The following is a 14,813-nucleotide window of genomic DNA, read 5'->3' as shown; positions in this document are numbered from 1 at the left end:
TCTAGCCTCCACATATGCCAGATGTCTTCTGCAGTGTGATCTCACCAAGCCTCCACACATCATATGCCTGCTGCAGTATGAACTCATTGCATGTTTGGTCCACGTTTCCACCCCTTTGTGTTGCACCTTTAGGAAACACAGCCTCTGCTGAAGTGTCAGTCTTGAAGTGAACCAAACTGCCATGTTTCCTTGCTGGAAGGTTGAGCTTAGTCAAACCCTCTAGTACCTGGTTTACTAATAAATCCCAGGGTTTCTAGATTGCTGCCATGGATTTATCCCTCTGTGTTGTAGAGGAGCTGGCTTCAAAATAATGGTGTAAACTACACTGTTACAAGTCAAGCTAGCTATTTATTTCTTCAAGCTGTTAGTTACCCGGGGGGGGGGGATGCATACCACACCCACATGAGGTATTGAAAAGTTCTAATTCCAACTTGAAGCTCAGCTATTACTTGTGTTTCTCACTAGTTTTTAATGAAAGTGCACTTTGAAGAATTGAATTCAATGGGTTCTGCTCCACTCTTGAGTCAGTCACACTTTTGACTATGCACTGTTCCTCCAGTATTTCCTCAGAAGATGCAAATAAAAAGGATTCACTGATAAACAAGATGGCAGCCACGTGATCCACTGTCACCATCTCCTGGCTACTTTTTGTACTGAACCAATGCTTAGCAGTGCCATTTGATGGAGCATTTCATTGCTGCATAGCATGAAGTGATTGTGAAGAGACAAGACCCCACAAGACTGGATTATGATGAGATATTCTCCCTCCAACCTTTATTAACAATACATACCTTATAGCCATTTATTTTCCAGGTCTTAACTGGATTACTTAATTTAAACTGTGCACAAGCCTGTTTCTTCAGGGTCCCCTCCACCCCAGGATTATTTCTTGATGATTTATAATAAAAGAGAATTTTTCTACCCGCATTTGTTCTTGTTTTTTTTTTTTTTTCTTCTTTTTCTTTATGTATTCAGGGTTAATAGACAAATTACTTCAAAGTTTAGCACATTTGCATAATAAAATGCTAGTTTGATATTCATTTCACTTATGTGTTTGTCAGTGAAGAAAGCTGATCCAAAGCAGATCTTTTCCATTTACAACTCAATCCATGCAGAAGAGAACAAGCTTCTATGCAAAGATGTAAAAAAACTTTCATTTGCATTCACATTACAGTGAAATTTAGCAGAAATGAGAAAGAAATGAAATTATTAATTCTCCTCTACATTCCTAACACAAGCCCGGTATCAGCATGCTATGCGTTTGTGCATGCAATGCAATATCTGGACCTGTAGCTGATAGCAGAGTATCGCTATAAATGCTGTTCTTCCCTGCTGAAGAACATCACATGCTTTCCAAACTGATACCTGAAGATCATGCTGCTCGCAAGCCTGCATTATTGGCATTAATGAAAGTATTATCCTGTTGTCTGGCTGAAGCATTAATGTGCATTTGCAGATGCTACTTTGTTCTGCAAAATCAATTGATAGTAATCCTGTGGTACCGCCCAGTTTACCCACTATGGCTGCTTTAAGTCTTAGCTATGCCACCCTTTGTGTGTAACAACCTAGAGTAGCTTGTTACAAATTAATGTAAAGCATCCGGCATGTCTGTGTTTGATTTCTAAAATGCATATATTACATGACACTGACCAAATCACTTGACTAGCCATTTCCAGCATACAGATAAAAAACAGTTTCTGTCAGTATTCCATTTCCTGTTATATATGTAGATGTATTCATATACTTCTGTTTGTGTTGTTTCTTCTTATAATGCCAGATGTCTGACACTAATTTTCTTCTGTCTGTCTGTCTAGACTCAGTGACATCTGGTTTAAGGAACTAGAACTGGAAAAGAAGGTGATCACTGGCGAAATAAACCATTGGGTGTATGGAGGACCACTGCAGTACATGGCATGGAAAGAGATGAAGTCTGTTGTTAACCCTGGTAAGGAACATATTTTGTTATCTGCAAAACTAATCACACATGTTAAACTATGAATATTCTATCACTGGTATTTTTCTATGTTCTTATTAGCTAGCTTCATAGGTTGGCAGCCCATACAGCGTTTGTCTCCACTGATGGCAGTAGGGAATCCTCTTAGATTGTTAACCCTGGGCACTTCTTTCCTGCTCTAGCTTTCTGATTAGGGTAAAGCAGGTGTAACAGACACACAATCACACTTGATGCACACAATTTATATGGGAGTGGTAGGTACTATGGACTTTTAACTCCCCTACCATTTTCATCAATATTTAATGTGATGGAGCCAACAATATGGGGTTTGAATCTCATCACTGGTACTAATTAGATTGCAAAGAGAAACTGGCCTTGATGGTATATGGCAAATGTGCACTAAAATCTTATTTAATAATCAATACCTGCTTAACCTAAATAACTCCACACAGCACAGCTACAGATCAGTGTTATAATCACTGGCTTCCACAGAATCTCATCCAATTCAGATTGAGCACATTGTCTTTCAGTCCAACTTTACACATAGTAATTGAAATTATTATCTTACACATAACGCACACACACAGTCTGGTAGAATATCTTTATTCATAATGGTGAGTAAATGGTGACTACCAAGAAGTAACATCTTCCTTTTGAAGCTTTAAGGTACACTGACACCAGTTAGGAGTTACCCTTTGAAGTAATCAACTAGTGTGGGGGCAGATAAAGGGAAGTGGGTAGAGCATATAAAAATAGAAACCCTTCTGGATGGAAACACAGACAGCCAAGGTCCCAAAATGCCCTTAGGATTCACAGCCAACCCTATCAATATTGGAATAGTCCTGGGGGATAGGAGTATGGCTGGTAGATCTGGCATGAACATTGAGCACTTGAAGCTGGGCCAATAGGATGAGGTTTGAGGGGCCCATAAAAAATAAGTCTTTTCTGGCAATCTAGCTTAAGCTCTGTCTCCAAGTGCATCCTATAACAACCAAAACAGAAACTCCTGTCACTTAGACAGCTTTTAACTGTCTGTAATTAACAGACATTCCCTTTGTTTATTATTCTCCAAACAAGATTTCCTGTGCCTGTCACTTTTCAAAATCTGAAGAATGCTTTTTCACAGTTACATGTCTAAGAGAGAAGGCTTGAATTTTAATAATATATAGTCCAAATGAAGCAATCCCCTTTGACCCACCTCACATCTCCAAGAAGTATTAGACTTTTTAGTGTTAGTTATACTTGTGCAGTCAGGAATCAAGGCCTATATTCACTCCTAAACTGTAGTACATTTTCTTGGTGGCAAATGTAATTATATACAGTTTTACCCATTTTCTTTCATATATCACAGTTCACCAAAATTCAAAACAACACAGCTTAGTCTATTTTTGTCTTTAACAATTATACACACATTTTAAAGAGATACCATGCTAATATAGCTAGTACATTTTCATGTATCTTCTAGGAAGAATGGTAGCACTTTAGACTGGCTGTTCCTGACCTCCCCTGGAGAAAGTCTGTTGTGTACATTATAACAGGTATCAAAAAATTAATGAAAAGTATACTTTTAATAGTAGTTGTTTTGCTGTATTCACTTCATTCACATTGTGCAATCTGTATTACTGAGCAATCCCTTTATCAGATTGGTGCTTCCTGGCCACCCCAGGAGAAAATGCTCTTTTATCTTGTCAGTCCTACCCAGTTAATAAAAGTATAACTATTAAAAAGATTCCTCAACATTATGTTCAGTGTAATATTTAACATAGAAATAAAGAGATCCTAAAAATTATAATTTGCTGCTTTAGTCTCCACTGATGACAGTACTGAATATTCTTAAATTGTTGACACTGCGCATGTCATTACTCTTCCTCCCTTCTTATCCACGTGTTTCTACTTGTCTGACCTCTAAGCTGTTTATCTTTTTGTTAATTAAACACCATTTTTGACACACTCCCTTCTTTGATTTAAACTAATCATCCTTTTCATCATTATTTAAACATAATTTTCTTTGACACTGCACAGACATCCATCCTTTCCCTGCATTCTTACCATTTGATTCTGTCATCGAATTTTGGTGAACTGTAATATATGAAAGAAAATGGGTAAAACTGTATATTGTGTGTATGGCCTGGTGGACACCTACACCTAAAGTAATAATCTACACTCCCAGCCAATTGTTCTAGCAACTTCAGCAAACCCTGCTGCCTCCACGAAGCTTCGCCCAGAATTAAAGAAACTTTTTCTTCCTGGCTAACCCCTTGTGTGTATGGCCTGGTGGACACCTACACCTAAAGTAATAATCTACACTCCCAGCCAATTGCTCTAGCAACTTCAGCAAACCCTGCTGCTTCCACGAAGCTTCTCCCAGAATTAAAGAAACTTTTTCTTCCTGGCTAACCCCTTGTGTGTATGGCCTGGTGGACATCTACACCTAAAGTAATAATCTACACTCCCAGCCAATTGCTCTAGCAACTTCAGCAAACCCTGCTGCCTCCATGAAGCTTCTCCCAGAATTAAAGAAAGTATGTGATACTGCTGCCTGACCTTGCATTAATTTAGTCTGTATGCCCTGATAGGTGTTCTGTCTGCTCTCTGCCAGGAAAGCCAGCAGCCAAACTTCCCTTTGTCTTCTATCCTATTCTTACACCTCTGTGAGTTTCACAGACTTGCTCCCTTCTCCCTTCAGTCTAACCCAGACCTGGGTTCGCCCTGGTGTACCAAAGGCAATTTTGCATTTGTCCACTAGATGGCATCCTCCCCCCACTAATACCTACTGCTACTCACTTACTCCAGCTTTCTCTGTAAACCCTTACTTTTTCTTTTTCACTCTCTGTTACATTCTAACACATTATACTACTACTACTTTCCTTTTCTCCCTCACTATTTTCACATTCCAGCCCATTCCAACCCACTAATTCCAAGTCCCCTCTACTTACCTTCTGTAATTAACACTTCACTGATAGGTTTCCGATCCTCTTCTGACTACTTTGGTTCTTCCCACTCCGTTCGCCCTGCGGGCTCACTCCACTCCCCTACCCTGCCCCCAAATTCCACCCACCCCCATCAACCCTAGCTTTATCCATACATTATCCACACCCCCTCAGATCGTAACCCAATCACCCTCCACATCTCTGGAAAGACCCATTTCTCATCCCACTTACTCCAACTCATTCACCTCTGATAGACACCAACTAGCCACTTATAACTTCTTTCACCCCTACTCCCACTCCCACAACACATTGCCCCTACAAGCCTTCACAACTACCACATTTCTCCTGTACTTTTATCACCTCCACATATAATCTCACCAACTACTTTACAACTACACTTACCTTCACTCCAACATGGCTCAACAACCCCCATTATACACCTTCTCACTAACTCTACTTTTTACCTTAACCTACCTCTACCACCTTACACATCCTAGCTATTCTTATCACTCCCAATCCTACCATGTAACCAACCATCTTAGCTCCTTACTACCTCACTCTAACATCTCAATTTCCCCCCATCTGTGCCCTTTAGACAACCTTCTACTTTTTCCATTTAAAGTTATAACCACTCAGAAACACCCTCCACACATAACAGTTTCTAAATCCTTCAAAAGCACAATACATCAAAACCTATTCTCTAAACTGTCTTACTACTTCTCCAACCTAACCCTAACTCCCATCAGCAATTTATTATCAGGAGATATCCATCCTAACCCAGCCCCCCCTCCTCAACAATTAAGATCAAGTCCTTAATACTCACTGCCTTAAATTCTCAAAGTATAGTTAACAAAATCCCAAACCTCCATGCTTGGCTAACACATCATAAACCAGACATCTTATCCATCTCAGAAACATGGTTAAAACCCCATATAAAAGACTCAGAAATACTCCCACCTAACTATTCGATCATCAGAAGAGACAGGTCTCATAAAAAAGGTGGAGGAGTAGCTCTCCTCTACTCAACCTCCCTATAAGTTACCCCCTACAACAAACCCACACCTCAATGTAATAACGCAGAACTACTCATAACACTACTCCACGTTAACAAACAAACACATATGCATAGTCTCACTCTACATCCCACCAGGAGATAATGTATCCACACTTGAAGACATACTCTCTTGGCTTACCAACAACATTAGCAATGAAACTATAATCTTAGGTGACATGAATATTAACTGGCTCTCCATTCAGTCACCCACAAACCCACTTAACATCAATTTACATAACTTCTCACAACTAATCAACTCTATTACACACCCATCAAAAAATCTCTCCACCAGCAGTATCCTAGACTGGATCTTAGTATCTCATCCCCACTATTTCTCAGACAGTGGAACCCTTCCCGATCCCCTTGGTGACCATATACCTATCTTCACTCACCGACTCCCCTTAACCCAACATCATACCCATAACTATATTACAACACGTAATCATAAAGACTTTAATCCATCTACCTTCACTAACTCCCTAAAAACTATAAACTGGAATTGTCTAAAAACATTACCCTTAGATGATGCTGTCGCCCACTTCAACACCACATTCCTAAAACTACTAGATGTCCATGCTCCTCTAAGAACTAAAAGAGTAAAAACTAAAACGCTCCATGGCTCACCAAAAATACACTAGCTACTATGTGGAAAAGAGACAAACTCTGGGCTAAATACCAGAAAAATAAGACCCCCCCTCATCCACATTGAATATAAAACTCTTAGAAACAGGGTAAAAAAACTTATCATCTCTGATCGACAAAATTACTTCTTCACACTTCAAAACAACAACAAAACAAATCCTCAAAAATTCTGGAAAGGCATCTCCACTCTACTTCATCCCAGTAAAACAGTCACCCCAACACCCTACCCTAGTGCCACTGATATAGACTTAGCTACTCAATTCAATTCTTTTTTCATTGAATCTATTTCTAAATTACCTCTTCTTTCTCCTACAATACACACTCCAACTCACCTCCATCTTACCCCAACCACACTCAGCACAACACTATAACCAATGCCACACTCATATCTACTAACTCCTTACCATCCTCCTCCTCTCCTACTCTCACTCCATCCACATCTTCCCCACCCCCTACAATATACACCTGCTCTCCTACTCTCTCTCCCTCCACTTCATCTTCGACCCCTAACACCCCCTCTCCACACTTCCCTCTATTCTCATTAAAACTTATACCCACATCTACCATACAAAAACTCCTTCAGAAACTAAAACCATGCACCAATGCTCCTGATGACATACCTCCTTACTTTCTTAGCTTAGCGGCTGAAGCAATTGCCTACCCCATTAGCATACTAATCAACCACTCAATTCAAGAAGATATGGTTCCCCAAATCTGGAAAAAGGCCTTCATCATACATTTACATAAAGGTGGCAATAACAACAATGTTTCCAACTTCCGCCCCATTGCTATCCTATCTCCCATCTCTAAACTGTTGGTAAGGTGCATCCAACTTCAACTCCTACCATATCTCATAGATGACAACCTACTTTCTCCTACACAACATGGATTCAGACCAAATCACAGCACTATGACAGCCCTCCTCTCCTTTCTAGAAACTGTAAATAGCGCCCGAGACTCTGGCCAAATTGTCTCTACCCTTCTACTTGACCTCTCTAAAGCCTTTGATACTATATCACATAGTCTGCTTCTAACCAAACTCTCCAAACTTAACCTGTCCTCCTCTACTTTGAACTGGTTCTCTAGCTACCTATCTAATAGACATCAAGCAGTCAAATGGAAAAAGGCAACCTCCTCATTTCTTAACACCCCGACTGGTGTCCCCCAAGGCTCCATATTAGGTCCCCTCCTTTTCAATATATTTATAAATGATTTCCACAAAGCTATCCCTCTCTCCAATATCATCCAATATGCAGATGATTCGACCATTATCTGCACGGCCTCAACTATCCCTACTCTCATAAAACTAACTCAGGATGCTTTTTCTACCATTGAACTATGGATGAAAACAAATCACCTAGCAATCAACCCCATTGAAACCAAATTCATGATATTCACCCCTTCTAAGCTCAACTCTCTCAATACAAACTCATTCTCTATTACTAGTGAGAAATACACTCCTCTGGAACTAGTGACAGAGACCAAATTACTTGGAGTCCAAATTGATAACCAACTAAAATTCAACTCCCATCTACAACTAAATATTAAAAAAACCCATCAAAAACTAGGGATGCTTTATCGACAAAAAAAACTACCTTACAACTGCCACTAAAATCACTCTCTCTACTTCCTTTCTTATTCCCTCCCTTCTATATGAAGCTCCACTACTAACTAATCTACAAATCTCCCTGAAAAAACAACTTTCCTCCTGCTACAATAAAATAGTCAAGTTTGCTACCAACCAAAAGTCTTACACCCACCACTGCTCCTCTCTCCAACAACTAAAATGGCTAGAACTACCCCATCAGCTCTCCTGTACACAACTATCCCTTGCTCATAAACTTATTTTCAACCCCTCCCTCTGTCCCTCCCTCTCTTCTGTGTTTAAAATGCACATACCTGATAGAATATTAAGGTCCAACAACCAAAATCTATTAGAAGTGTACAAACCAACCCGTCCACCTGGCAAATATCTTCTCTCACATGGGTTAGCTCGCCTCTGGAACTCTCTACCTTCATCTATCCGTACTACCTCTAACCATTTTATGTTCAAAAAATCTCTTCATTCACATCTACTTTCCCAGTGGGAATGCTCTTGCTCCCACCCTACTTAACTACACTGAACATCCCCATTTCCTCTTACTCCTGCTTACACCCTTGATTTCTTTCTCTCATTATCCATAATTCCCACTTCCCTGTTTATTACTACTGAATATGTAAGAATACTCTACACTCTCATATGTTGAACTCTCTTTATGAAATAACTTTAGTAGAATTTTGAATTCATGTATAATCCCTTATAATCTGCCATCATTTTTTTTTAATACTTACATTAATTGTAATTGTTGTTTATTGCATTTTTATTTGCCTACTGTGACTTTAACAATGTTTAAGTATGTCTAATACCTACTGTAATCTATATGTCTGGAGCTTTTCTCCCCAGGACTCCATTAAAAACGGGTTCATTTTGGCCCAATGGACTATCCTGGTAAACCAACTACAAATAAATAAATAAATAAAATAAATCCCTTTCACTGTTAGCTAAATGTAATTTTATTTGACACTGTGCACTTCTTTCCCTTTTCTGCCTGCCTATCTGCTTGTTTCTGTTTGTCTTCCATCTAAGTTAGTCATCATTTTCACCGATAGCTAGCCATCATTTTCTTGCTAGTTTAATACATCACGCCTTCACTCACCAATATGAGGACGCAGTGCCACTGGTCAGTTGCTGATTGTGCTTCCTCTTTGTGTCCGTGATCATATCAGTACATTGTTGCATACCCTTTGTCTTTTGTACCTTACATACAGAATTGTATTTATTTGTAAACTGCTATTATTTATCTGAGAAAAGCCCATTTTCACTGAAGATCTTAAAAAAACACCTTTATTGAATTATCACTTGTGACATAGGCAAATTTGCATTTATATATAAGTATAGAAACCATATTAACAAGTTCACCTTTACAAGTATTATACGTAACATATGTTCTTCTGTACAGTATAATCAGTCCAGCATTACATAAATTGTTCAATTCTTGCCTTTTCTTAAACCTTTTTCCTCCTCCAAAACATATACAATTTGCTCCTACCCCTTTCTAAAGATTTCACTTCCAGTTTTTTTATCATTACAGTATTCACTACTTCAAATACTGATGGTTTAGAATTCAAGTTTTATTTATTTATTTATTTATTTAACATTTGTTAACCGGGAAACTCCGACTTGGAACAAAGCCAATTTTTAGCAGTGGCACGGGGAGAAACGCTCCACATGCATATCTTTGTAATGTGGGAGGAAACCGGAGCACCCAGAGAAACCCACACAAATGCAGGGAGGACATACAGATTCCACACAGCAGGAACCCTAAATGAGAATCGAACCAGAGAACCTCTTGCTGTGAGGCGACAACGCTACTGCTGCACCACTGTGCCATATTCTAGTAATTATTTTTTTGGAAGCTACCAAAAATAAAATTAACAAGGCATTGCTATGTCTAGGCAATTGAGATCCTGTATCCCAGCTAAAAAAAATTATTGTCTTAGTTATAATCATTTGCACTCCCAGTATTTCTGACAGAGTACTTTGTATGGAATTTTTAAAGTCTGCCAACTCATTATCTTCCAAAGCATATGGTCCCAGCTATATCTTTCTTCCCCATCACACCTCCAACATTTGCCATCTACCTAAGGAAACATTCTTTGGAGTCTGCTTGGATTATAAAAATACATTTGCAAACACTTCCAAGAAAAATCCTAACTCTTTTAAACTGTGTTGCATATTTGGGAGCCATACATATGTCCTCCTGTTGTTTCTTTGTGAATTGCTTATTTAATCTCTCTTCCCAATCTTTTCTAATCTCCTCTATTGATTCTGGTACTTATCATGCAAAATTGTATGTGCCCTACTAATTATCTCTTTTTAACAGCAGCTTCTGTTCTACATTCATTTACAAATTCTATCAGTACAGGTCTTTCACTTAGGATTCTCCAATCCCTTACTCTTTGCATATACTCTGATAACAATCCCTGGTAGGAAAGGCAGTGTCTAACCTGCAATCCAAATGTCTTCTTGGCCTCTTCCCATTCTATTACCTTTCCCTCTCTAATTATTTGTTTCCAATATCTTGGTTATTTTGCCAGTTTCTTCCAGTAAATTTCAGGCCCCCCCTTACCTTTTCTCTGTACCTCTAACTGTAGTCATCCCTTTCAGAAGAATACCCTTTCTCCATTCTGGTGTTAGCTTAGTTCTTAGAATACTTTCTGCTACTTTATGAATATAATATTCTGTATGACTATTATTCTCTTTAAAGCTCTGCATACAAAATCCCACTCTCTCTTTATTTCTTGAATTTGACCCCTGCTTCATCACCCCTTTCACTTTGTATTATAGCTTCCTGCTTGTGTTATATATAAGAGTGTCAAAGGAAAAAACTTCAAAGACCAATACACGTAAGGTTCAGTTAAGGCATGTTTAATTACCTGCTGCAAGGAGACAAAAACATGCAAATACAAGGATTTGTCTAACTACTAACAGGAAGTATGCTTATTCTTATACTGTGTTACAAGACATGGCCTTCTATGGCTGACGTAATCAAACACAACTTTTAGCATTGTTCTACAGCAGATGTTACTCAGATTTTTTGCTGACATGACTAGATTTGTGAGAAACCTTTGAGAAAAACAACCTGGCCTTGGTGGGCACTAATTCGTTTACAGGCTTCTATTGTACAGTGTTACACTTCAAAGTACTCTTCTAACTCAGATACAAGCAAATGCTGATTGCAGTTCATATTTTCAAACAGGCTTTGTCCTAATTATCTATAGCTTCTACAGCTGTGTATTTTCTCACAGCACAAACTGAACTTCTTGTCTAAGCTTCATACAAGTAGTATTGTTCTATTCATTATTTTCCTAACATAAGCAGGAATCATCTGCTTCTCAGTAAATTTCCAAGGCACAAGCAAGATTTTAGCTAACAATACAAGGTCAGAAAGCATCTGCAGTTTGTACAGATTTATGCAGTATGAAGTAGAACAAATGTGTTAACCCTTTTCAAGCTCTAAATGCACTAAGCAAATTACTAATACATACATTAATACATATTTTTCTGACAAAGAGCCTTAACCATGTAGCTCTAAAACATCCCTTCATAATAAATAATTCTAACCCACCTTGTTCTTTTGGAAAGATCAACGTATTCCACTTGACTCTTGCCCTCTTCACCCAGATAAATTCCTTCAACTCTTTAATCGCTATCCACAATTTTTCCTCTGGTTGATAAAATATGTCTGACCTATGTATAAAATTAAAGAAGCTAAAAACATTTTTATATCCATTTTACAAGACTGTTTATTTTAATGAAAACCCTAAAGAAAAGAAAAAAAGTCCCCCCAGAGCACCCCATTACCTGCTAACTTAATACAAACACACAAAAATATGTACATAGGTTCATACTAGGCTAACTGCTCTTGCGAGCCATTTTAAGCCTAGCCAATTATCCCTTGTGAGATTCAAACCCTGCACCTTGTGTTTGTAAGGCAAACACCTTAACCATTAGGCCACCCTACCACATCTTCAAATAATGAAGTTTAACACTCTTAACAGGAACAATTGTCTTAAATAAACAGCTGCAAACATAGGGCTGAGCTAACCTTTTATGATGCACATTACTGCTTGTGCTTCTACTTACACTAATTGGTGTCTGTTGGTTTTATTCCCATCGCCGATGTGTAAAACAATTTACATGCTTTCAGAAAATATTAACCTTCACACTTGAAGAAACCAAGGTTTTGGCTGTTTTTATCTCATAAGCAGCTTGTTTCCATGGGAACATAAAAAAAGAAACTTTTAGCCCTCAGCTGCAGACTTTTTAAAGACATGCTGAAAATGTACTGCTAAACTTTTGATTACATTCAGCGTACTCTGATTTCTTTGTTTCCACTTAAAACCTGTTATTAGATTAAGCCAAGGGTCCTAATCCAGGCATTCACCTATGCAAAAATGAGATTAAACAAATCTACTCTACATATATTACAATCTGTGTATTTTTGCACCCCATCCTCTACCTTAGAAACCCAGGATTATAGCCTGTTACCCCAAACATGCATTTGTCTAGCCTTGTTTCTCTTTTTGCATTGTAATGCCTTTGTTTCTTAGTACTAAAAGAAAGAAAAAAGGCATCTTTTTACTTTAGTATCTTTATCACCATAGAGCAATAATTAAAAATGGATTACTGTAAAACATACAATTTATATCATGGAAAGTTTTATAGAAATACTGTTATAAACAAAAACTGTTTTACTTAGTTACTTTTTCTCCCTCTTCCTGTCCCCCTTAGTGTCCTTCCAAACATCAATGCCATGAAATGAGATAAATGAATTTCAATTCCACATAAGTTTAACAAAGTCAACAAAAGTCAATTATTTCCACATTTTCTTGTACAGTTGTATTTCTCAAATTCAATAGATGCTTTGTAATCTCACATTTATTCAGTAATTTCCATTTTGCTGATGATCTCCTTGTTCATCTTCATCTCCCAACTCCAGACTCCGGTTTAATTCCAGAGTACTCCTGATTTGATTCCATAGTCATCTCCTTTGAAATTTCTTTCCAACATTTTCCTTTGGAACTTTGGAAGAGATTTCAATGTCAAAGTCTCTGCATGTACTTTATGATAAGAAGAATGAGAAGCATGGCTAATTTTTGTCGGACAAACGATTTCCCCCTCAGCCTATTCTGCATCAAAAAATTACTTTGATCCTTCAGAAAAGAAAAATATTCTGTAAACAGCTGGATACAGCAGCTTGAATCTCACACCTGGCTCATGACATTCTACTGTCACCAACTTTTAATATTTCCCCTTCTTCCACAGTTTTGTCAGGATCAACTGTTTCGATTAGTAGTATCTTTACTAATGTAGGTCTTGGTGGCTTTCTCATGGCCAGGTTTGAAGCATACACATGGTGTGCCCTTTCAGTTAACAGATTCTGCTGTAGAATACCAATCCAGTTGCTTATTTGTGCCTTCATAAAATTAATACAGTCTGTTCCTTCTCATGTTTTTCTTACATGCTCTGGCCTTTGATTCTATCGTTTTTTTAAACATATCTTCTTATGCAGTCTCATACCCAACCGGCCTTTTCTTCATTTCAGCCTCTGATTTTTGCAATTTTATCAACTCATCTAAAGTCAGTGTCCAGTGTTACCACTGTGGAACATTGTTTGTGAACATAGTCATGGCCCATTAAGAACACACCTACCTTTTTAATAGTGAGTTTAATCAATGGTTTAACTTTTATGTGCACTACTTGGACAATATTTTTATCATTTGGAATGGACAGGAGGCTGATCTTATAAAATATATTGAATTTATTAATAAAACTACAGTTTTTATCCTTCATGCATGAGATTAATTCTGAAAGAATATTGTACCTATAAGTGCTGTTGGAGAAGGATTGTGTATATAGAGTTTATGCATAAAAAAATTCACAGGAAAAGCACATATTCCAACTCATTTCTCCATTTCAGTAGTTCTCACCCCATCACCAAAAAAGATTGGTAATAAAGGGCCAACTTGTGAGAGCAGTGCGCATGGTAACACTGAACACTGACTTCCTTGATGAAATCAATAACTTAGTGGATATGTTCCATAAAAGAGGCTATCCCCTCCAATTACTTAATGAACTAGTAGATGAAATAAGAAATAAAAGGGCTGATGGTATCTTTAAACCTATTTAGAATAAAGTAACTGTTGAATGGGACAATACATCAACAGTTTCTATTGGACCACCTGAAGGGATAGTAGTGAATAATGGAGTGGCCAATGCTACTTCCCAACTTAGGAAGGAAGGGGTAGCATTTATAATCACATTTGGAACAAATTTTAAGGAAATAGAGACATCTTCTGTAAGAACTGGGTTATTTTTAAGGAGGATAATGCTGTTCAGAGTAAAATGGGGGATAAAGCACTGATAGTAGGCAGAAGAAGCTTCAACTTTAAGAACATTTTGGAGAATAGGAGATCTCCACAACAAAGAAATTCCTTGTTATGAGAAAATGAGTTTTTTCCCCTCACTGTAAATACATAAACATTGGTGATTCTTTTATCATTCATGATAGAACTTACATAATAAATGATAAATTTAATTGTGAGTCCAGGGCTTTAGTGTATATTGTCTTGTGTGAATGATGCCCCTGCTTTTATGTGGGGAAAACCAAACATAGATTTTGGGACAGAA

The 14,813-nt window shown here is 37.9% G+C and overlaps 1 protein-coding gene across 1 annotated transcript in view; it reads left to right on the top strand.

Moving 5' to 3' along the window:
* LOC122813723 (zinc-binding protein A33-like) overlaps positions 1 to 14,813 on the top strand; it is a 273,572-nt gene that overhangs the window by 235,700 nt on the left and 23,059 nt on the right. The window contains exon 5 of the mRNA XM_044086189.1: positions 1,815 to 1,945. Within this exon, the coding sequence (XP_043942124.1) occupies positions 1,815 to 1,945 (131 nt within the window). The remainder of the gene's footprint in view (positions 1 to 1,814; positions 1,946 to 14,813) is intronic.

The sequence above is a fragment of the Protopterus annectens genome, chromosome 10.part0, assembly GCF_019279795.1.
Source record: "Protopterus annectens isolate FY-2018-M chromosome 10.part0, PAN1.0, whole genome shotgun sequence".
In the NCBI taxonomy this organism is placed as follows: Eukaryota; Metazoa; Chordata; order Ceratodontiformes; family Protopteridae; genus Protopterus; species Protopterus annectens.
Note: the sequence above shows the minus strand (reverse complement) of the source record. Positions and strands in the feature narration are given on the sequence as shown.